Raw genomic sequence first — 25,183 nt, forward strand, 5'->3', positions numbered from 1 at the left:
GTCCAGTGCCATCTTAATCATATTTGATGTGCTGTTTCTTTGATCGCAGTGCATCTGGACGTCGTTTGTGCCCTCCTCCAGATCTGCCCTCATGCCTCCTCCTGTAATGGGAGTACACATATCCCACTCCCAATTGTCTTTATATGCGAGTCTATTCCCCCTCCTGTGCTTTATCTAGTAGTCTCTACATTCTAGATAGTGCCCTTATTGTCATACCCTCCTGCAGGGATAGCTCCATCCCAATCGGGGTGGCCGCTTTCTTAACCTTTGTGATATCCAGTGCCTAATTCGTATATGGGTTTCTGATCCTTGTTCATCTGCTTAGAATCACATGCTGTGCATAGAGTCCGACATCCAGTGGTCACCGCAGAGTATTGCATCTCGTCTTTCGAGAATCGAAAGGGGATGTTGACATGGGCGTGCTTGTAACACTATCCCTAACGTGACCTGTAGTGTGCCCAAAATCCCTCACGCGTCGGTCCCTCAGATTGTTTCTTTCCGCCCAGCATACTGGTTGCCTTATGCGGAGCTCGTCCAGTGTTCAGGTCGGCACTGCTGACCACGTGGCTGGGACTTCTGGCCGGCCTACACAGTAGGGAGAGTGGGGTCGGGGTGGACATTTCCCTTTCTGAGAATGCCTTTCCCTTTCCTCTCTTTGTTCCCTGGGTCTTTTATCACTTTCTATTTCCTCAGATATGGAGAGGACTCAATTTAGGTTTTGTCCTTCTTGTAAGGCCAAATTCCCTTGGATGGATAAATACTGTAAATGTAATCAGTGTTTGCCCCCTTAATCACGAGATGGTTTGTGCGGCTTGCAAGCTCCTGCGCCCGAAAACATTGGAGTGCTGTTAAGCAGTGGGCGGCCTACGGAATGTCGCAGGCCGAGTCTAGTTGTCCCGCTGCCACAACCACCGATTGTGATGAGGGGCTGAGTGAAGAACAAGCCTCTGATTCAGAGGCAATTGACCTCTCGGCTCCGCCGCGTCTGTCCCCGGCCCCGCTAAGCAAAACTCAGGTCCTGCTATGGGGAATGTACACCCCGGAGACAAAGACGCACACGTTTTAATCACTAAAAACACAACGCCAGGGACGTCTTCGACGAAACAGTCGACGATCCATAGCGCCAACAGGCACACCGATGAATTCGGCCCTGCCCACCGACTGTCGGGCTCGGCAGCCCTCCCTGCAACCGCAGAATTGTCTTGAGACTGGGCCCTCTAAATCAAAGGGCGCTGCCCCCAAAATTCAGGAATCCGTCGAGACGCATCATTAGAAATCATCTACGGCCGAAAGGCCCCGGTTCCGCTGAAAGTAGTCGCGCAACCAGAGGCCCAAACTTCAAAACTTCCCGATGTGGAGATGATTACCGAAAGCATCGCCAGGATAATTTTGGTGGATTCTCAGAAGTAAGTGTCATGATCTCTGCTTCCAAAAGATCAGGACTTGCCCGACTCCTTTGGAAGCAGACCCATAACCCCGGTTCCGAGTGCCAGCCAGTCCCAATTGGGACCTTTTGGACCCTGTCCTGGCGCCAGTGGCACCAGGCTCATAAAGATGCCCAGTGCCAGCGCTGGAAGCGCCGGGCTCATAATGCTTGGGTGGACTTACCTGCAGCAGACCATGCTGCTTACTTACCTGCCAGTTGAACCCTGATCCTCTTCTGTTTGGGACTACTTTTCCTGTTGGGTGGGGCAGGAGCCACTCCCTAGGTTCAGAACACTGGAACTCTTCTGGAAAGCAGGAACTCTTTTCTTACCTAGGCGTGGCTGTGGAAGGAGACACCTAAGCACTACAGGAGGCTATTTAAACCACACCCGATGGATGAATCTTGCTTTGCGTTATTCTGCATTCTCTGCAGCAGAACGCTCATCGTGTCTTCTGCTTCTGATCCTGGGCCTAAGGGAACAAAGGCTTACCATCCTGGAATCCAGTCTTCAGCAGCACCTGTAAAGACAAAGAAAGAACAGGTTAGCACTACGGTCTTCAGTGGCAGCGCATCTCTTACCTGGTCCATCGGCTGTCACCAACGCCTCGCGCTGCATTCCGGCATCTGAAAGACAAAGGCTTACCTACTCTTCGCATGCTCCGGAGGTCTTCGCACTGCATTCCGGCATCTGAAAGACAAAAGCTTACCAGCTCTTCGCACGCTCCGGAGGCCTTCGGCGCTGCATCCCGCATCTGAAAGACAAAAGAAGGTGCGTTTAAAGACATTGGGCAACTTTATTACTCACGTGCCATTACTCCTTCCCACGCCGAATCCAGTGGGTATTCCAGCACCCTTCAGCCTCTCTAAAGCTCCGAACTTGTACCTGCAAGATAAAAGGGACAGTTAGTGCGCATCGTGAAGCAGGCTACAAGCGCTTACTTACGTGCTTCCAGGCGCTTCTATTCCTCATGCGGGTTCGATCCTCAACTCTCATCAGCCCGCCATCCGCCATCGCCGGAACCCTTCAAAACAAGAGATATCATTACAAAAGACTTTTAAGACATTTGAAGTGCCCAGAACTTACCGTTCGTGCAGTTAACGACGGACAGCAGTCCTCTGTGGTCAAGAGGCCTGCACCCTTATCCAGTGAAGAAACTGGTTACGGCACCCTGCCCCGAGGCAGATGGAGAGCTCGGCGTTCACTTACCTAAGGTGAGGGCGTTAACCTTTGGGGTTCTACAGGAGAAGAGAAAGGGAAGAGGAGAGAGGCACCCAATAACCCCAGTTCATTAATCCCATATTTTCTATTTGCAGACATCTTACTCTTCGAGTCAGACATACAGTGCACAGAGGTCCAGCCCAAAGAGCCAACCGTGTGTTACACATCACCTTTGAAGATACGGCATTCAGCCAGTCAAGACCGGCGCCTCTGCGGGAATCAGGTGAGCGTTACAGTAAGGGTCCAAGGATTCATTGAAACCCAAGGAAATGCCGAAGGAGTTACCGGAACCTACAGAAAGGCCTACAGACAGACAGACAAACAAAGGGACACGCGTCAACTGTCGGAACCCCGAAAAGACTTTCGGAAGCTCCTGAAGGGATTTCTTTGACGTTAAAGAAGAAATCTCAATGTTTGCAGACAGATCTACTGGAAGAGAGCCCCTTCCACCCCGGCACCGCTCTGGTTCATCTGTTTAGACTAGAGAAAAATTTGAAGGATGCATGGACAGGCTATAGAGGTTTGTTGAGCTCTCTGAGAAGTACACACCAAAGAGATCTAGGGAAGAAAATCCCCCTCTCGCTGTGGCGAAGCTGCACAGTGTCTTTGACCCTACTCAAGATGAAGAGGAATATATGTATGACCTCACTGGAGAAGAGGCTCAAGATGAAGATCCTTTTGTCGACTCTGGGGAGGTTCATTTAGATCCCGCTGAGGGTTGGGGAGTAGACCCAGACCTCATTGATCCTCGCCCTTGGCAGTCGCCTACTCCCAACACTGGAACCTGACGCCTTGTGCTTGGACTCCCCTCCAACCACCCCCACTCGATAGGCCTCCCCGGTTAATGATCAAATGGCTTTCACCGCCATATTGAGGAAAGCAGCAGAACAGGTCAACATTGTTACGCAGGAAGCTGTTCCAGAAGCTGATTTTGTGGAGGACCTTTTAAAAGAAAAAACACCTGCCAGCCAAGCCATTCCTCTCCTAAATTCAATCAAGAAACAATGGCACATATCTTAAATGCAGAATGCAGATCCAGCGCTGCAGTAACTTGGCTGTCACTGCAGTTATCAAATGGGCAGCTGTGACTTATGCGCGACTTGTAGCGCAGGTGCTGTAAATCAACCTGCTGATACAGCACGTCACAGATAACACTAGTGTTTGGCATCAAACCTATGAAAGGGGAATCTGAACACCAGATTGCCCTTTCAGAGATTGAATCACCCGCAGATGGCAATTCATCACAGCCAATAACCAACACCCTGATCAGTTCTCTCTCAAACTCATCCGGCCAGTCCCCTTTCCTCCATCATTGTGAGCGTCCCCCAACATGTGGACGGTACCAGAACTTTTGGCAGCAGAGAATTGAGCTTCGCTTTTAAATTTAGTATAGCGTGTGACCTCGGCCATGGGAACGCCCTGCCGAGGCACAGCCCTCTGGCACCTCAGCCCAGACCCTTTTTCCGCAAAGCCACCGCTGACACTTTTTTGCTTTCTGCTTGGTCGCCATTTTGTTTATCAATCTTCTCCAGCATGGGGTCTGGCATGGATTCATATGCTCATGAATATTCCCCGTCTTCAGGCCGGGAATTCGTTTCTGATCTGTCTGTCTTAGTAGTAACCAATCACTGGTCTCTGGGTCATACTGCCCCCAGCCAATGACTGCCCTCTCCCTAAGCCCCGCCTCTGGCAGCCATCCTCAGATTTTTACCGCACGTTCAAGTGTTGGGAGTCCTCGTGCTGTAGCTCTCGAGCATTTGCTGCGTTTTTGTGCTTTTTCAGGAGATTTTTTCAGGAGATTTTTCTCATTTTTCGGTTAAATAGAGCCTCAAGCTCCACCGTTTCTACATCCGACCAACGGGGATCCGTTTCAGAGTTTTCTACGCCCCTCAAGGGTGAAGATTCCGTTGAGTTACGCTTTTGGAGGATTCCAGAAGCTCCGAGGCCTACCCCGGACATGGCCCAGGAGAAAGGAAGCTTGATGCCCGGGAAGCTGTTCAGGACCTGCCCTGGATGCCAGCTTCAGAATGTTTTCAAGGAGGACGAGCATTCGTTTTGCCTCTACTGTCTCCATGAGGACAAGACGCACACGGAGAAGGACTGTGCGTTTTGTGGGAACATGTCGGAGCGGACCATGAAGGATCGCCACCTCCGTCTCGCCAACTGGAGGGAAGAGCCCGTCGGGCGAGAAGAAGAAAAAGAAGTCCGAGTGGTCTTCTAAGTCTTGTGAGGGCACCCCGGCGATGGGGGCCCAACAAAAGGCTAAGCACCGCAAGTCTGGGAGCGCCGAACGGTCGGGCTCCTTGGCTGCCAGGCAGGGCGCATCCTCCCTGGCGCCATCAACCATGAGCCAACGCTCTGGCTCGGGTAAGAGGAAGTCCGAGAACCTGGCGAAGCTTCTGGAGAGGCCCCGGTCGATCTCGAAGATTCCGGCAGAGGGGGAGCAAGGCTCGGACCCCCCCCCCCCCCTCCAAGGTGAAGGCCCCAGGCGTACAGAAAGTGACGATGGCCTTAATTCACCCTGCTAAGACCTCGATTGAGGATGGCGCCGCGGCCCTGGCTCAGCCTGTGGAGGCTACGCCAGTGGAGGCGACCTCAGGACCCACAGTCTCCCTGCCACCGCGGAGGGAGTCTTCTTTCAGGCCCATTGAGAAGACCTCCACAAAGTCCTTGTTGGAAAAGGTGGGGGAGGGGCTGGTGGCCATCGTGGATACAGACACCACCTCTGAAGAAGAGCTCATCGAAGTCGTGGAAGAGGCCCAGCCCATCGGGAGGGATCCCGACGAGAGCGACGGTGTCGCCGACGGGGCTCCTCAAGAGCCCTCGCGCCCGTCGTTTCCGGCGCCACAGGACACTTTGGTGGCCATTTTGTCAGCAATTCAGACCTTATGCTCGGAGATAAGGACAAGGTTGCCCCTCCCCCCGACAGAGGTACCTGAGCCAGACCCGACGGGGAACCGGAGCCAGGACCTTCGGAAAGTCTACCGCATAAGAGGAAGAGGACGCATCCTACGCCACCTCTCCCACCTCTGCGGCCTGCTCTGCCTTCCCCCCGGTCTACTACCCACGGGGATGATACAGGCACGGACATGGCTACGACAGGTACAGATGACGACGGAGGCGACGACGGGACGTGTCCCCCGTCGCCCCCTGCTCGGGCGTCCCTGCCCGACGAGATTAGATCCTTTCATGCCATGATTTCCAGGGCATCCGAGCTCTTCCAGCTCTGCCCAGAAGAGGAGGTAGGGTTCCTTTACCAACGGCGCAGGGCTAAAAGGAAGACGGTCCTCGCTGTACCGGTTCTTGATGACATCTGGGATGAAGGGCTCGCCCTCCTCATGAACCCTGCCACGGCGCTGGCAAAGAGGGACCGGTACGAGAAGAAGTACCGGGTCCCCGATGCTGTCCCCTTGTGCCTTCGGGCGCAACCTACCCCGGATTTGGTCGTCTCGGCGGCGGCAAAGAAGAAAGCTGGGGGGGCATCGGCCTCGACATCAACTTCCCCGCCGGACGGCGAGGGCAGGAAGCTGGACACGATGGGACGACGGATCATCTCATCCGCAGCGACGACTATCAAGGCGGCCAACGCCCTGGCTATCGTAGCCCACTACGACAGGGAGTTGTGGTTCAAAATCGCCCCTCTGTTGGACTTCCTTCCGGACGCAAAAAGGGCTGAGGCCCTTGAAATCCTACAGGAAGGTGAGATTGCTTCGGACCACGCCATCACAGTGGCAACGGACATCGCCGACACCGGTTTCCGTCAGTTGGGCAACAGCGTTTGCTTGAGACGACGAGGATGGCTCAAGGCCACGGATTTCCGCCAGGACGTACAAACCAAGGTTTCGGACATGCCCTTCGACGGGAACAACCTGTTTGGGAAGGCGATTGATGAGTCCTTTCAGGCCATCAAGACAGACGGAGACTGCCCGGGCACTGGGAGTGCTCCAACAACGACGGCCGTCCATTCGGAGCTCCGGAGGCAGACAAGGTGCCTCCAAGGGATCCGGCAGTGGCTCTTCCACGTACCGGCAAGATCTTCGTCCCAGGAAGCCTACAGGGGACGCGGCAACTCAGGTGGTGCCCGTTGTCGTCAACAGGGAGGTCAAGGAGGCAAGGCGGCCTCCAAACAAGATTGAACAGACCGTGGGGTCGGGCCCCCGCTGAAGCACCCCAGTGGGAGGCTGGCTGGCGAGGTTCATCACCGTGTGGGAGTCCATCTCCACCGACCATTGGGTGCTGGACGCCCTGGCCCAAGGGCATGCCCTCGAGTTTCAGAAGAAGCGCCCTCGCGTTCCACCCGTGGCCAGGAAGGAAAATCACGTCCCTCCACTACTGTTGGAAGTAAGGGCGATGCTCAAGAAGGGTGCCATCGAGCTCTTCCCAAAGAGGCTTCGGGGCTCTGGAGTTTACTCAAGGTACTTCCTCGTAAAAAAGAAGACAGGAGGATGGCGCCCCATCCTGGACCTGCGACGACTGAACAGGTACATCAAGGCACAGACGTTCCGGATGGTCACCTTCCAGCACGTGCTTGGACAGCTAGAGGAGGGCGATTTCCTGTCGTCGTTGGACTTGGAGGTTGCGTACTTCCACATCCCCATTCTAAAAAGACATTGAAAGTTCCTCAGGTTCGTTGTCCAAGGGCGGCACTACCAGTTCAAGGTCGTCCTTGTCGGATTGAAGTCGGCACCCAGGGTGTTCACCAAGTGCCTCGCACCGGTGGCGGCACGGTTGCGCCTACAGGCGATCCACGTCTACCCCTACCTGGACGACTGGCTCATCCGGGCAAGGACAAGGGAGCTCGCTGTGGAGCACATTGCGAAGACCGTCCAGCTGCTCATGGACCTGGGATTCTCCAACTTTCCAAAATCCCACCTGGTTCCGTCGCAAGTCGCCCTGTTTCTGGGAGCCAAGCTCGACACAGTGGCGCGGCTGGCCTCGCCGTCGGAGGAAAGGACCAGGACCATTCTGGGCATGGTGCAGCGTCTGCTGGCCACGGACATGGCCAGGGTAAGATCTATCAAGTCCCTCCTTGGGATGATGTCCTCCTGCATTTATCTGGGGCGCCTTTGCAGGCTTCGGATGCGCCCCTTACTAGAGTTCCTCGACGCCCGCTGGGTCCAGTCGACAGGGCAGCTTCGAGGACAGGATCTCTCAACGAGACGTTCCATCAGGCGATCCGGTGGTGGGGTACCCGCTCCCATCTGTTGGCGGGCACAGACTTTCAGACCCCAGCTCACCAGGTGACAGTGACAACGGACGCCTCCCTGGAAGGTTGGGGAGCGCACTCCGGATAGCTTCACACGAGAGGCCTTTGGCTCCCGGAGAAGTCACTCCACATCAACATCCTGGAGCTCCGCGCAGTGTTCTGGGCCCTCAGGTCCTTTCTTCCATCCCTCAAAGGCAAGGTGGTGAGGATCTTCACCGACAACACCACCACAATGTTCTACATCCGGAAGCAGGGCGGAACCAGGTCCCCGGCCCTATCCAAGGAACACCTCCAGCCACTCCAAAGTACTAGCCATTTCTGAGTCAGAACAACAGAAAGAAATTATTATTTTTTCACCACATTCCAAAAAAACCCACAGCCACATAACAAATTGACCTGCACTCACTCTTTTGCTGTAATCTCCCTTCGTCCTACTGCGTCCATCCACTATCGTTCCAGGCTGCCGAGTTTCTGTGAAGTGATTACAGTGGAGGCATCCTTTCTTTTTTTTTTTTGGTACCATCCACTTCATTCTACATGGTTACTAAATGTGTCGTTTTCTTTTCCCACCTTCAGGTTTCCATATTTACTTATTACTACTTACAATATCTTTATGCCCTTCTTCAACGTTTCACACTATTTGTGTAAGACAATAGTACATTTTCAGATACCCCCCCCGCCTCTGTGGGTGCTTAGTCCGTCACTGTCTAAAATCAATAGGGAGGGGGTTCTCTATGTTCTATGTTAAATGTTTATCAAGTACGTACATTACAGTACATATCTCCCAAGATCACATAATAAAAATGCATTTTCTGCACACCAACTTCATTGCCACAATGTCATGATTAAGTTCCTCTCCCAAAAACAAGCGCAATTCACTACAAAAAAAATGTGTTGAAGGGACGTTATGGTTAAGTTGCCCAAACAAAAACCTGTTAACTTCACTACAAAATATACTTTCCTCCTCCCCTTTATGCTTCAAATTTAAAACCGAAAAACCCCTGAAATTCTACAGTAATGGTAAACTAAGCCCCCACTCCTGCCACCTCTCCTGTGCACTGCTACCACTAACACCCAGACCATGAAAGATGACATCTCAAATGTCAATGATGACATCAATGACATCACTTGCTTGCCCCCATTCTTTTCCATCAGTGATGTCATCTATGATATTTGTGATGTCATCTTTCATGTCCTGGGTGTTAGTGTTAGCAATGCACATAGATGGTGTGAGTTATGGTTGCTTAGCTTACTATAATGGGGGAATGTGCAGTGGTGTGTGGTTGCACTGTGAAGTAAAATATTCCTGTAGTGGAATTTTTTTTACTGAATGTACATATATATGAATGGGGGCAAGCAAGTGATGTCGTCATTGATGTCGCATTGACATTTGATGTCATCTTTCATGGTCTGGGTGTTATTGGTAGCAGTGCACAGGGGAGGTGGCAGGCAGGAGTGGGGGCTTAGTTTACCATAACTGTCGAATTTCAGGGGTTTTTCGTTTTTATTTTTTATATATATAATATATATATATATAGTGTGTGTGTGTCATCCTCAAATAATCTCAAAATAGAGTTCTGGTAACTAACGCCTCTCAGTTAAGGGTAGTTGCCGAACAGGACGCCCATGCAGTTGAAGTTGCATATGGATCAGTTATCCAATTCCTCAATTTGCAGGGTAAAATCTATATGAAACAGGAGCCATTCGGTTTCCACTATTGGGGTGTGGAATCACCCACATCTGCTTTATTATTTGACTCGACGAAACCAGCCTTGAGAAAGACCCAGTGTCGAAACACGTGTTGGCTGCATTGTAAATTCAAAGACAATTTTGAAGTTCGGAGTTATACACTTGTAATTTACTGACAAATTAAAAGCAGTCCTTTTGGCAATAAACTGACTGTATTGTATTTGCACTGAGTCTTATAATGTGTATTGATTTGCTGGAGCTTTTAGAGTCTGTAATAGTAATTTACTTATTTTTGGAGCATGCGCGTGAGCAGAGTTAACATGTTTTTCTTTAGTTCTGGTATAGCATTGGATTTCACAATGTTTTATACACATATAGACCAGAGATTGTTTACAATGAACAATTAGTCTTTACATGTTTCTGGTACTTCATTAAACTTAAGTCTACTTTATAATACAAAAGAGAAGCCATTCAATCATCTCATTCAGGCCTGTATGGGGCTCGTTGAATTTCTTTATCATATTAACTTTGTTATAGTCTTGGTTTAATCACTTATAGGATGGTCCATGCTATGTCTTATTCACGGTGTGACTGTTCTATTTAGGTTTTTTGACATGGATGTTTTTATTGAATAGATGACATTGGTAGTTTTGAAAATTCCTGAAGGCCACATTTTACATCTCCATGGTAGAATATGCCTCTCTTTTTTTTGTAAAATTGCAGATTATGCAGTTCCTACAAGGGAAGTCACATTTTAATTTAAGGTGGCCACAGATGTCATTTAGTACCAGTATTAGAAGTTATCTTCATTTAGGAATGTACTAGGGTGTCATTCACATGTTTTCCTCTTGTCGTTTACAGGTTTTCCTCTTTTGTAAGCAAACCTTGGTTTCTCTTAAAAACAAGAAATGTTTTGCAAAATGCCAGTTTTTCAAAATAGTTGCTCTAATCTTGGAGTTAAATTTGTTACACATGTTCCTAACTTGTATTTTATTTGTTGTTTTTTTTTGGTACTAAGAATTGATTTCTGTCTCAGACGCATGCTCTTTTTAAAGATCTGGTCTTTTAAAATGTTGGCTTTGTATAGTCTATTTTTTAATCCTAAAGAATTGTCCATAGTGAAGATTTTTGCTCAGTGATTTTCGGGTGTTGACTATTTCTATAAGTTGCTTTTTGGTAGAGGGTAGTATATAATGTATTCTCTGATTTATTCATTTTTGCCAGCATGGGGTCTGGCATGGATTCACATGCTCATGAAAATTCCCAGTCAGGCTGGAAATCCTCTGTAAAAGAAAAAACTGTTTCACTTTAAAACTGTATTTCTCCTTTAAACCAATCACTGTCCTCTGGGTCATGCTGCCCCCATCCAATGACAGTCCTCTCCCTAAGCCCCACCTCTGGCAGCCATCTTCAGATTTGTACTGCATACTTCAGTGTTGGGAGTCCTCGAGTTTCATGGAAAAGTTCTATTCTATTTGTGTTCCATCGGAGCCTGTGTGCTATCTTCATTGGCCAGCAACAGGGATCCGCTGTCAGTGAAGTTGCGTGCCCCTCAAGGGTGTTTGTTCGTCAAAGTTTCTGGAAGGCCGCCTTGGGCCCACTTCATGCTCTTCGACCATGATGTAGGAGAAAATGGAGGTAAGGACACTTTTCATGCCCTGCACCCAATGCGGCTAAAGCACGCCTTCGTGGAGGACAAACATCAGAAGTGTCTGTACTGCCTGCGCTCGGACCACAACGAGGAAGGGTGTGAGATGAGCCTGGGATTCTCGAACGAAGACTGGTATAGCAGGCTGACGGCATGGCTCAAGTCGAGCAAAGCCTGTGCTCCGAGCGGGGTCAAGCTGTACCTAGGACTGGTCAGTCCGAGGAGTGGTCTCCCTCCAGTAGGAGTGCGAAGTCCTTTGAGGACACCCCATCCTTGGGGGTCCAAAAGAAGGCCAAGAGCCGCAAGGCCGATTCCGCTGGGTTCCAGGTCTGATGTGGGTTCCAGGTCGGATATACCGTGATCGCCATCACAGTCCGCATCAGCCAGCCTTCCTGCCATCAGGTTCCTCTTCAAAGAGGAAGTCATCCTCCCCAGCCAAGTTGCAGGACAAATCTGAGAAACAAAGGCCGGAGGAAGAGGACTCCCCCCAGCAGGCTCATTAGGCGCAGCTTAAGACTCCGTCGACCACTTCATCGACATCCTCTGGAACGACCGATACAGCAGAGATCAAGCAACTCCTGCACCTTGCACCGCAGGCCCCTGTCCAGACTCCACATAAGATGAGGAAACGTCATCCAATGCCGCCGCATCAGCTTCCTCCACCACGTTGGGACTTGACTCCACCAGCAGACACGGATACACACACCGACACTGGTATGGAGACTGCTATGGAAACCAACGAAGATGAGGCTTCATCCCGGCAGATGAATCGCCGCACCTGGGCGCCCCTCATAAAGGCTCTCCACCAGACTGGGTGGGATAATTCCAATCGATGGAGCTGTTAAAGCTGGTGCCTGAGGAAACCAAGAAGGACGGGAGTCCAAGAGGAAGACTATCATGGCAGTACCCTTTTTGGATGACATTTGGCAGGAAGGCCTGGCCCTCATGAAGAACCCATGCACGGCTCCAACCAATCGAGACAGGAAGAAAAACAGGGTTCTGGGCCCCACACCCAAGTGCGGTCACAACCGTCGCCGGACTCTGTAGTGTCGGCCGCCGCAAGAAAACATTCAGCCAACCTGGCTTCCGCATAATCCGCCCCCCCCCCCTCACCCAACCCCCCCCCCCCCCTCCAACGGTCAACAAGGGGAAGGACGCCAAGGGGGAAGAGTCATCTACACGGTGGCATCCACGATCAAGGCGGCTCATGCTCTGGCTATCCTGTCCTGATAAGACGGGGAGCTTTGGTATAACCTGGGCCCTATTATGGAATTCCACCCAGACGACAAGAAAACGGAGGCTCACACCCTCTTCCAGGAAGGGGAGGTGGCGTCAGACCATGCCATTACGGTGGCAGTGGACATTGCCGATACGGCTTCCGTCAGATGGGAAACAGTTTGCCTTCTTCGGCAGGGATTGTTGAAGGGCACCAACTTTTGTCAGGAAGGTGCTGGACATGCCTTTTTGACAGTGAAAATCTGTTCGGGAAGGCAGTCGACTAATCCCTTCAAGCCATAAAGACAGACACGAAGATGGCACTTTCCCTTGGTACTCTGCCGCAGCATCGCTCATCGTCTTTTCGCTCCTCTAGGGGAAAATCGAGCAGATCATCCAAGGGATACTCCACGTCGTACAGGCAACCTCTCTGATCCTGCATGCAGGAAGCCTACAGGGGTCGCTCCCAGTCTTACGATAGTGATAAGCGTCGCTGTCCCCCACAGGGCAGCATGACATTGTCCAAGCAAGCAAGCCTGAACCAATCAAGATGTCAGGGCCCCCCTTGTGTACCCTGGTGGGATGCCGGCTGACAGTTAGTCAGTGAGTGGAACAACATCACCACCAACAGATGAGTGCTGGACGCTCTCGCCCACGGAAACACCTTGGAGTTCTAACGCAGGTACCCTCATTCCACTGGTTCCCAGTTGGGAGCAGCACATCCGTCAGCTCCTGGAAGAAGTGCGAGCCATGTTACAGAAGGGGGTGATAGAGCTCATTCCCAAGCGGCTCCGGAGTCCATTCCAGATACTTTCTGGTCAGAAAGAAGATGGAGCGGGGCAGGAGGGGAGCTGTTGGAGACCCATCCTGGACCTGCGCCATCTAAACAAGTACTTGACATCCCAAAAAGGGAGGATGGTCATGTTGCAACAGGTGCTCGGCCACCTGGAGGAAGGGGGGATTTCTTAACGTCCTTCGGCTTAGTCAGCCCCAAGGGTGTTCACAAAATGCCTGGACCTGGTGCCAGCTCACCTGCGTCTGCAGGGTGTGAACTTATACCCATACTTGAACAGTTGGCTGATGCGAGCCCGCTCCCGGGAACTGCCCGGTGAACACACGAAGGAGACCGTCCGGGTGCTGACGGAGCTGGGATTCTCCATGAACTATCAGACCTGCTTAACGCCATCGCAGATGATGCTGTTCCTCTGCGCCAGACTCAACACAGTGGGTTGCCTTGCACCCCCACTGGAGGAGAGGCTTGTAGCCTTTCAAGGGAAGGTACAATGGCTGTCGTCGGCAAAGACCGCCACAGTTCGGGCCATCAAGTCCTTGCTGGGCATGTCATCCTGCATTTACCTTGTCCTTCTCTGCAGATTGCAGATGCAACCCCTACAGGAATTCTTGGATTCAGGTGAGATTAGTGTCCAGGAATTTTGCAGAAAAGATCCACCTCAACAAGGAGTTTGGCGGGTGATGGTGGGAGGGGCGGGGGAGGGCTCTCCTACATCTACCCAGTGGATGAGATTTCAAACCCCACCATACCAGGAGGAGGTCACCACAGACACCTCTCTGGAAGGTTGGGGAGCTCACACCAGACGTTTACATGCCAGAGATGGATCTGTGCATCAACATCCTGGAGTTACGGGCAGTGTTCTGGGCCTTCAAATCTTTCCTTCAGTCTGAGAAGCAAGCTGGTGAATAGCTTCATGGACACCATGTTCTACATCAGGAAACAATGTGCCACTCTAGCCCCAGCGCTCTCCAAGGAAGCTCAGGATTTGTGGCATTGGGCCATCGGACAGGGGATGTTCCTTGTCAAGAACACAATCGCGGACTCCCTCAGCAGGGAGCTGCCCTCCTGGCACGAGTGGGAACTTTGTCGGTATCAGGTGGACTGTCTGTTATTCAAATGGGGCAGACCTCCGATCAATCTTTTTGCCATGGCGGCAAACTCAAAATGCCAGAGGATTGCCAGCAGATTCCACCAACCGGGGAGCATGGGACACACATTCGCCTTCCCGTGGGAAGGTCTGTTTCTGTACGCCATTCCCCCGGTTCCTCTCCTGCCAGCTGTGATCAGCACACTCAGACAGTGTCAGTGCAAGATGATGCTCATCGATGCGGCCAGTGCAGATTTGGTATCCGGACCTACTCAGCCTATCGGTGTTGCATCCAGTCAAGTTGCCAGTACTTCTGGATCTGCTCACCAGGGGGGATGCGCAATCCTTCATCACAGCCCATGATCTCTGAACCTGAAGACATGGCTCCTGCAGCCTTAGAGTTTGGAGGTTATGATTTGCCAGCGGACTGCAGGAAGATACTCGCTACGGCCATAAGTGGAAGCATTTTCCTACGTGGTGCCGATCGCAGAAGATTTACCCCTCTGAGGGTCACGGCCCCACAGATTCTTCCATACTTGCTTTCCTGGGCAAAACCTGGGCTGGCTCACGTATACATCAAGGTACACCTTGTGGCCATGTAATGCTACACCAGATCCCTCGGAAGACCCACGCTGTAGTCCCTCAGACTCAAGGGGCTTTTTTCGACATGGGGAATTTGACGTGGTCCTGACCAGTTTCTCTCGTGGAAGGCTGCATTCCTTGTGGCCATCACCTTAGCCAGGTGGGTGAGTTCCAGGCCCTATCCTGCAAGCAGCTGTATCTGATGTTCCACAAATCAAGGGTTGTACAGCGTACGCACCCCACTTTCATGCCGAAGGGTCAGTCGGAATCCCACCTCAACAAGCCTTTGGTGTTGCCTGTTTTTTCCCCAAACCCTTTTTTTGCAGGCGGAGAGGACATTGCTTGTGCCTTTAAGTTCTACGTGGCCCGCATAAGGTTTTCGGAAGACTTCTCAATTGTATGTGAACTTTGGACCTGTGAATCATGGGAAGGCCTCGTCCAAAGCTCCCATCTCAAGATGTCTCTCAGGCTGCATTATGCACTGTAATAGGCTGGCTAACCAGCCTCTAACGGGCCATCTGAGAGCCCACGTGGTCCTCCTTGAAGGCTGACGCATATAAATCTGCCAAGCTAGGGGCAAATGCTGCTCCCTTTGCCCTACCGGTTTACTGTATAAAAAAAAAAAAAAAAAAAAAAAAATCCCCTTTGAATGTAAAGTCATTTCTCGTGAGTACTAACTTTAAAAAGTCCACAATGTAATGGTTTATTTAATTTGTTTTTATAACTTGCCTAATACCATACCTGAGTTTGGTTTCTAGGCGCAGATTTTAACCTCTTTTGCGCTGCATGGTCTTGCTTCCAAGAACAGCACGTTGCCCCTGTGCTATCCTCCGTGCACGATGGTCCCAACCACAATGAATGTGGTCGGGACCAAATGTGGTAATTCTCTTTCACTCAAAAATATTTTTTGTGTGTGAGATCATAAGTAATTGGTAACATATCAGATATGATCATGAATTTGAAAGGTTAACCAATAGGATCCATTGGAAAAACAAACCTTGAAAAGATGAATGGTTTGGTAGAGCGGATTTGACATAATTGAGTTGAGATATATGTTGGGGTCGTTCAGGTGATATTCTTTTAGGCATTTTGTGTGAACATTTCTTCTTTGGTTCTAAAATGTGGTATATTTACATTATCTGCATCTATTTTCGAATTATTTATGTCTTTGATCTTTGGTTGTGGTGGCTATAAATTAATAGATGTATTTTCTGAAAAAAGTCTAAGAGCAAACCTCTTTTTTTCTTAAAAACTGCATGTTGCTGACAACATACGTTAGGCCAGAAGCAATCACAGGAACATCCATTTGTTATCGTAAACATGGTGCTGACAGTGATGTGGTATAACTTCGTTCCATTAGTATGCTCTATGGCTGTGTATTTTTGAATACATTGATTTGTTTTCATTTGAATTAATGCAGAAATATGCTGATTGCAATTTCTTTCCATATGACAAAAAATAAATGTGGATAAATACTGATGTAAAAATAAACGCCATAAAACCTGGAGCCTTACTTTTAACAAGTAACAGCGGAATGCAGCTAATTGAACAACAATTCATTGTTCACACTCACCCTGCATTGCTAAACTGCTTGTTAAAAGAAATCCACGACCAAGCTCCTGTTGGGGTGCATTGGCTAGTACTGGGGTTAAATATGTTGGTCTGGCAGATGTGAAACCCAGAAGATTGTATTCTGGGTAATTAGATTTCTTGCAGGTCGTTTATGAAAGTGGCACAAAGGTAGGAAATGCACATTTATTTTCCCTGGATATGTTCTCACAGATGCATACTCGTCGCTTGTCTTCCCACGTGCATGTGTTGGCTGCCAAGAATAGCTGTGAAAAGCACTGATGCGTAGTCTGAAAACAGAAGTTCAATGTCTTAAATTGTTTGGAGCATGTGCATTATAAACAACGTTATTTTGTACATGAGGTTGATGCTTAATTTCTAATGTTTTTGCTCCCAATTTCAGGTTATTAATACAGGAATAAAAGTATTGTGTCGGAACAATGATGGTGAACAGTATGGATGTGCCTTCAGATTAGCACAAGAGGTAAATATGTTTAATAAGAGGGAGTACAAGACCAATGATCTTATGAGGCTTTGTGACATTCAGATCATGCAAATGCGACAACCCCAAGTATTGGGGAAGGAGAATTGCTGGGGATTGGGGGAGTGGGCGGTGCAGTCAGGGTAGCATTGCTCTTGGTAAGTGCAGCCAGGGCAGCACAGCGCTGGGTAAGTAAAAGGAGGCAGGGGACTGTAGAGGTTGCTGTTACAGCCCCTAAGTGCCTGGTGGCCCGGATGCAGTGCAGGTGAGACTGATCAGGGGGAGCTTGGTACCCAGTGAGACTCTGAGGGTAACAGGCAACCAGTCGGCGCAGCAAATGGAGAGGGGGAGGGGGAAATAGAGGGGGACAGGAGAGGAGAGGGGTAGGGGAGAGACAGAGACAGACAGACCTGTAGAGCAGTGAGACCTACCCCTTACGCCCCATATAGGTGCATGTGGAGGAATGAAGGTTGAAAGGAAAAATGTCCATCCATCTTGGTAATGCAGAGTTAGAATCCAGAGGCTGTTGGGAAGTCTTCAATGCAAGTCCTTTATAGAACACTATTCACAAGCGGGGCTTATTCAAGTAAGTTAGGGATACATTGATGCCACAAGAATACGGGGAACATTTTGTCTCAAGAAAAGGAAGAACTACACTATCCCTTAGTGAGTAATTAGTGTCCTTAGATTGCAGTGATGCAGTGGGGGCCTATCTAAGAGGGATGGAGCAAAGAGCCAATAACTATTTGGTTATATAGCTGTTAAGAAAACAAGAGTGGGCTTCCAAAGCCCTGTGTCTACCCCAAATTGACCCTTAAGCAAGGTGAAATAGATTATTTTAAAAAGAATACCTCAAGGAAGGGAATTCTTTTAGCGTTTATTCTACCCCCCACTGAATATGTATAAACAATTACTACGCAATTCAATTAAAACATAGGAAGATAGGGTATCTGAAAAACATAGTATATCCAATTGAGGTTAGTAAACAGGTTTGAGCAATGTCATGCATTTATATTGTCTTCATCAGGCCCAGAACGATGCAAATTAAAATAATTCCTGGGTCAGGAGACCAATGATGTTTCTTCTCTCAAGTTCAATTTTATCCTAAAAATGAGGGAGTTTAGACCATTACATTTGATATCTAGAACAATTTAAGAATATTTTGGGACAGATAAAGCAATATTCCTTCAGAAGTACATGGTTAGTTAACTTAAGTTGCATTTACTTAATTATCGATTCAAACCAAGTCTTGGTAATGCACTGTTCAGATGCAGAGGCTGTTGGGAAGGCTTTAATAATGGCAAGCCTATCGAACACTATTCACAAGCAGGGCTGTTTAAGTAAATTGGGATGCATTGATCCCACAATCACTGCAATGGCTCTTGAAATAAGGAACTGAAATGTCTTCCTGTTGAGAATTTTGCATAGGCATAACCATTTTCTAACTGATTGCATCCTACAATACTTTCTTCATCTTAGATGTTCATTTGCAGCGTCCGCTGCCCTCTGAAATCTTTTCCCCAGTAGGTGGTGCAGTATGTCAACTCCTGTTGGCGCTATTGACTTCATGGCTGTGGAAGTGACACCACAAGTCTTAAAATTCAAACACACAGCACCTATGACATGAGTTCCTTTTTTCTATGTGCTCATCACGCTGGTATTGAAAGGCCTCTTTTTCCCTCAGAAAATACTTTTCACTATGATTTTCCAGAAACACCGAAGACCTCTGGTTTCAAACCTTCTGTTGAGTGAGGTTCCAGAATGCTGGGGTTCTTTTGGTGCCTGTGTGCCAACCACAACATGGAGAACTGTGCTTCATGTCAGACCATGAACCAAAAAGCCATCAGTGAAAATGTGGCAGAGGTGTATTTGGCATGGGTGTCTTAAGAAATCATACTTATTTTGGGGGATTCTTGGGGCAATTAGCGCCCCTCAACTTTTAGCATTTATTTTGTGGCTTTTTTCTCTTTACTTTTTTGGATCATTGACTACTGTTTGATGGCCAAAGGGGATTTCCTTTAGCCATGTGGGCTGTCTCTAAGGGGTGCAGTTGCAGTGATGCTTCTCACACACCATTTTTTTCCCCCTTGTGTGATTTTTAGAACCGTACATAGTTTTTAGAGAGGTTGCTAGACGCTGTACCTTAGTTTTGGCTTCACCAAGGTGACAGCCATTTCACTGTACTGGTAGCCAAATGTGTTTTTTTGGTAGCCATTCAGGGACCAGTGTTTAAAAAAAAAATAAAAAAAATTTAGCTATCTGCAGTTTTGTAGTTCAGGGCTCTTTGTTCAGGGCAAACATGAGGTAGCCTTAAAATTACCCTTCTGACAATGTGGGCTCTTTGTGAGCCCACAATGTCAGTCTCCATATTGCTATAAACTTGTTCTCCAGCATGGGGTCTGGCATGGATTCACATGCTCATGAATATTCCCCGTCGTCAGGCCAGGAATCCTCGGTATAGAAAAAAATCAGTATCTGTTTAGTTTCTGATCTGTCTTTCTCAGTAGTAACCAATCACTGGTCTCTGGTTCATACTGCCCCCAGCCAATGACTGCCCTCTCCCTAAGCCCCGCCCCTGGCAGCCATCCTCAGATTTTTACCGCACGTTCAAGTGTTGGGAGTCCTTGTGCTGTAGCTCTCGAGCTTTTGCTGCGTTTTCACGCTTTTTTTCATGAGATTTTCTAATTTTTCGGTTAAATAGGGCCTCAAGCTCCACCGTGTCTACATCTGATCAACGAGGATCCGTTTCGGAGTTTCTACGCCCCTCAAGGGTGAAGATTTCGTCGAGTTACGCTTTTGGAGGATTCCAGAAGTTCCGAGGCCTACCCCGGTCATGGCCCAGGAGAAAGGAAGCTCGACGCCCGGGAAGCTGTTCAGGACCTGCCCTGGATGCCAGCTTCAGAACGTTTTCAAGGAGGACAAGCATTCCTTATGCCTCTGTCTCCATGAGGACAAGACGCACAAGGAAAAGGACTGCGCGTTTTGTGGGAACATGTCGGAGCGGACCATGAAGGATCGCCACCTCCTCCTCGCCAACTGCCTGGAAGGGAAGAGCCCGTCAGGCGACAAGAAGAAAAAGAAGTCTGAGCGGTCTTCTAAGTCCTGTGAGGGTGCCCCGGCGACGGGGGCCCAACAAAAGGCTAAGCACCGTGAGTCCGCGGGCACCGGGAGCGCCGAACGGTCGGGCTCCTTGGCTGCCAGGCAGGGCGCATCCTCCCCGGCTCCATCAACCATGAGCCAACGCTCTGGCTCGGGTAAGAGGAAGTCCGAGAACCCGGTGAAGCTTCTGGAGAGGCCCCGGTCGATCTCGAAGATTCCGGCAGAGGGGGAGCGAGGCTCGGACCCTCCCCCCAAGGTGAAGGTCCCAGGCGTACAGAAGGTGACGTTGGCCTTAATTCACCCTGCTAAGACCTCGATTGAGGATGTCGCCGTGGCCCTGGCTCAGCCTGTGGAGGCGCCCTCGGGTACCAGGGTCTTCCTGCCACCGCGGAGGGAGTAGTCTTTCAGGCCCATCGAGAAGACCCCCACAAAGTCCTTGTTGGAAAGGGTGGGGGAGGGGCTGGTGGCCATCGTGGATACGGACACGACCTCTGAAGAGAAGCTCATCCAAGTCGTGGAAGAGGCCCAGCCCATCGGGGGGGATCCCGACGAGGGCGACGACGAGAGCGATTGTGTCGCAGACGAGGCTCCTCAAGAGCCCTCGCTCCCGTCGTTCCCGGCACCGCAGGACACCTCGGCGGCCATTTTGTCAGCCATCCAGTCCTTATGCTCGGATATAAGGACTAGGTTGCCTCTTCCCCCGACGGAGGTACCTGAGCCAGACCCGACGGGGGAACCGGAGCCAGGACCTTCGGAGAGCCCACCACTTAAGAGGAGGAGGACGCATCCTAGGACTCCTCTCCCGCCTCTGCGGCCTTCTCTGCCTTCCCCCCAGTCCACTACCCACGGGGATGATACAGGCATGGACACGACTACGACGGGTACGGATGACGACGGAGGCGATGACGGGACGTGTCCCCTGTCGCCCCCCTGACCGGGCGTCCCCGCCCGACGAGATTGGATCCTTCCATGCTATGATTTCCAGGGCATCCGAGCTCTTCCAGCTCTGCCCCGAAGAAAAGAAGGAAGGGTTCCTTTACCAGCGGCGCAAGGCTTAAAGGAAGACGGTCCTCGCCTTGATGACATCTGGGATGTCCTCAAGAACCCTGCCACGGCTCCTGCGAAGGACCGGTACGAGAAGGACCGGGTCCCCGACGCTGCCCCCTTGTGCCTTAGGGCGCAACCTACCCCGGATTCGGTCGTTTCGGCGGCGGCCAAGAAGAAAGCGGGGGGCATCGGCCTCGACTTCAACCTCCCCGCCTGACGGCAAGGGTAGGAAGCTGGATGCGATGGGACGATGGGTCCTCTCATCTGCAGCGACGACCATCAAGGCGGCCAACGCCCTGGCCATCGTAGCCCGCTACGACAGGGAGTTGTGGTTCAAGATCGCCCCTCTGTTGGACTTCCTTCCGGACGCCAAGAGGGCTGAGGCCCTGGAAATCTTACAGGAAGGTGAGATTGCCTCGGACCACGCCATTACGGTGGCTACGGACATAGCCGACACCAGTTTCCGTCAGTTGGGCAACAGCGTTTGCCTGAGACGATGAGGATGGCTCAAGGCGACGGATTTCCGCCAGGACTTACAGACCAAGGTTTTGGACATGCCCTTCGATGGGAACAACCTATTTGGCAAGGCGGTTGATGAGTCCCTTCAGGTGATCAAGAACGACACGGAGACGGCCCGTGCACTGGGTGTGCTCCAACAGCGACGGCCGTCCTTTCGGAGCTCCGGAGGCAAACAGGGTGCCTCCAAGGGAGCCGGCAGCAGTTCCTCTACGTACCGTCAAGCGGCAAGATCTTCGTCGCAGGAGGCCTACAGGGGACGCGGCAAGTCAGGTGGATCCCGCCGTCATCGCCAAGGTGGTCAGAGGCAAGGCGGCCTCCAAGCAAGATTGAACCGACCGTCGGGTCGGGTCGGGCCCCCGCTGAAGCACCCCGGTGGGAGGCCGGCTGACAAAGTTCGTCGGCGTCTGGGAGTCCATCTCCACACTTGTGTATAGGCGCGTTACAAATGCCATATCATATCACTGACCGTTGGATGCTGGACACCCTGGCCCTGGGGCACGCCCTCGAGTTTCAGAAGAAGTGCCCCCGCATTCCTCCCGTGGCCAGGAAGGAAAATCACATCCCTCAACTGCTGTTGGAAGTAAGGGCGATGCTCAGGGAAGGTGCCATCGAGCTCGTTCCAAAGAGGCTTCGGGGCTCCGGAGTTTACTCAAGATACTTCCTCTTAAAGAAGAAGATAGGAGGATGGTGTCCCATCCTGGACCTGCGACTACTGAACAAATGCATCAAGGCACAGAAGTTCTGGATGGTCACCCTCCAGCACGTGCTGGGACAGCTGGAGGAGGGCGATTTTCTGTGGTCGTTGGACTTGGAGGATGCATACTTCCACATCCCTATTCTAAAGAGACACCGAAAGTTCCTCGGGTTCGTGGTCAAAGGGCGGCACTACCAGTTCAAGGCCCTCCCGTTCGGATTAAAATCGGCGCCCAGGGTGTTCACCAAGTGCCTAGCACCGGTGGCGGCGCGGCTGCGCCTGCAGGGGATCCACGTCTACCCCTACCTGGACGACTGGCTCATACGGGCAAGGACAAGGGAGCTCGCTGTGGAACACACTGCGAAGACCATCCAGCTGCTCACGGACCTGGGGTTCCCCATCAACTTTCCAAAATCCCACCTGGTCCCGTCGCAAGTCGCCCTGTTTCTGGGAGCACAGCTCGACACAGTGGCGCGGCGGGCCTCACCGTCGGAGGAAAGGATAAGGATCATCCTGGGAAAAGTGCAACGTCTGCTGGCCACGGACGTGGCCAGAGTGAGGTCTATCAAGTCCCTCCTCGGAATGATGTCCTCCTGCATTTATCTGGTGCGCCACTGCAGACTTCGGATGCGACCCTTGCAAGAATGCCTCGACGCCCACTGGATCCAGCCGACGGGCAGCTTCGAGGACAGGATCTCGCTCGACGAAGCGTTCCGCCAGGCGATAAGATGGTGGGGTATCCGCTCTCATCTGAGGGCAGGTACAGGTTTCCTAGCCCCGGCCCACCAGGTGACGTTGATGACGGATGCCTCCCTGGAAGGTTGGGGAGCGCACACTGGGGGTCTCCACGTGAGAGGCCTTTGGCTCCCGGAGGAGAAGACACTCCACATCAACATCTTGGAGCTCCGTGCAGTGTTCTAGGCCCTCAGGTCCTTCCTTCCGTCCCTCAAGGGCAAGGTGGTTAGGATCTTCACTGACAACACCACCACAATGTTTTACATTCGGAAGCAGGGCGGAACCAGCTCCCCTGCCCTATCCAAGGAAGCCCAGGATCTGTGGCATTGGGCCGTCGCCCAAGGGATGGTTCTGGTACCCTTTCATCTGGCAGGGATAAAAAACACCATCGCCGACTCACTCAGCAGAGACCTGTGCTCATGCCACGAGTGGGAACTGCGCCAGGATCAAGTGGACCGACTCTTCCGGCGATGGGGCGAACCCCAGATCGATCTCTTTGTGACGGCGGCGTACTCCAAGTGCCAGAGTTTCGCCAGCAGGTTTCCCCAACCGAGGAGCATGGGCGATGCTTTCTCGTTCCCCTGGGACGGCCTGTTCCTTTATGCGTTCCCGCCGTTGCCGTTGCTACTCCGGCTCGTCAACCAGCTCAAGAGGTCCTGGTGCAGGATGATCCTCGTCGCACCGGCGTGGCCGAGGCAGATCTGGTTCCCGGACCTTCTGGATTTGTCAGCGTCCACACCAGTCAAGCTGCCGACGGACGCGGATCTTCTCTCCAGAGAAGGAGGCGCCATTCTCCATCGCGACCCACAGTCGCTGAACTTGCAGGCCTGGCTCCTGCAGCACTAGAGTTTGGAAGTTACGACTTTCCGGCCGACTGCAGAGAGGTTCTTGCGAAGGCCAGGGCATCCTCAACTCTCAAGTGCTACGGACACAAATGGAAGAGGTTCTCTGTCTGGTGCCGCGCACAGAAGATTAACCCTCTGCGGATTACGGTCCCACAAGTATTGCCGTACCTATTGTCTTTGGCCAAGGCTGGCCTATCTCACGCTTCCATCAAGGTACATCTGGCTGCTATCTCACGTTACACCAGAACTACAGGACGGGCTTCCTTGTGGTCTCATCGACTGGTGAAGGAATTTATGAAAGGACTGATCCGATCATTCCCGCCGGTGAAGGCCCCTGCCCTGGCGTGGGAGCTCAACGTGGTGCTAACTAGGCTCATGGGGGCCCCATTCGAGCCTATGCATTCAGTGCCGTTGAAGTTTCTGTCGTGGAAGACAGCATTCCTTGTGGCCATCACCTCTGCACGACGAGTGGGAGAGATCCAGGCCCTGTCTTGCAAGCCTCCATACTTGACTTTTCACGACACAAGGGTGGTGCTGAGGACGCACCCCTCCTTCATGCCCAAGGTGTCGTCGGACTTCCACCTCAACGAGCCCTTGGTGTTGCCAGTTTTCTTCCCGTCGCCGGCTGAGAGGACTCTGCACTCGCTGGATGTAGCTAGAGCGCTGAAGTTCTATGTGGACCGCAAGACATCACAGCTGTTTGTGAACGTTGGACCTGTGAATCAAGGGAAGGCTCTCTCGAAGACTTTCATTTCCAGATGGCTCTCCGGCTGCATCATGCACTGTCACCGGTTGGCAAACCGACCATTGCCAGGCCGTCCGAGGGCCCATTCGACCAGAGCGATCGCTGCTACTACGGCGTTCCTGTCTGGTGTGCCCCTGCTCGACATCTGCAGGGCTGCTACGTGGAGGTCGACGCACACCTTCACGAGATTCTACTGCGTCGACCGGGATTCCAGGGAGGAGTCCAGAGTCGGCCAGGCAGTGCTGCGCAACCTGTTCGCCTAAGGTGAGCCTGGTGAGGAGGTAAGAGTTGCTTAATGTTGAGTTGTTGTATTGCTTGATATTGAGCCTTTTGCCACCTCCCGTGGTTGTTCATGTGTATACTGCTATGTATTCTTAAATTCATGAGCATGTGAATCCATGCCAGACCCCATACTGGAGAAGGAACAAGTTACTTACCTGTAACTGTTGTTCTCCAGCATGGGTCTGGCATGGATTCACATGCAAACCCTCCCGCCTACCCCTCTGCGGCTCTTCACTTGGTCATACTGCCACTTCACGTGTTACCAAATCTGAGGATGGCTGCCAGAGGCAGGGCTTAGGGAG

At 51.3% G+C, this 25,183-nt stretch overlaps 1 protein-coding gene across 1 annotated transcript in view; it reads left to right on the plus strand.

The window, feature by feature from the left end:
• Positions 1-25,183, plus strand: part of NSUN2 (NOP2/Sun RNA methyltransferase 2) — a 1,120,965-nt gene that overhangs the window by 949,061 nt on the left and 146,721 nt on the right. Inside the window, exon 16 of the mRNA XM_069613723.1 lies at positions 16,838-16,918. Within this exon, the coding sequence (XP_069469824.1) occupies positions 16,838-16,918 (81 nt within the window). The remainder of the gene's footprint in view (positions 1-16,837; positions 16,919-25,183) is intronic.

Source organism: Ambystoma mexicanum, chromosome 5p (assembly GCF_040938575.1).
Source record: "Ambystoma mexicanum isolate Mex_15411 chromosome 5p, UKY_AmexF1_1, whole genome shotgun sequence".
In the NCBI taxonomy this organism is placed as follows: domain Eukaryota; kingdom Metazoa; phylum Chordata; class Amphibia; order Caudata; family Ambystomatidae; genus Ambystoma; species Ambystoma mexicanum.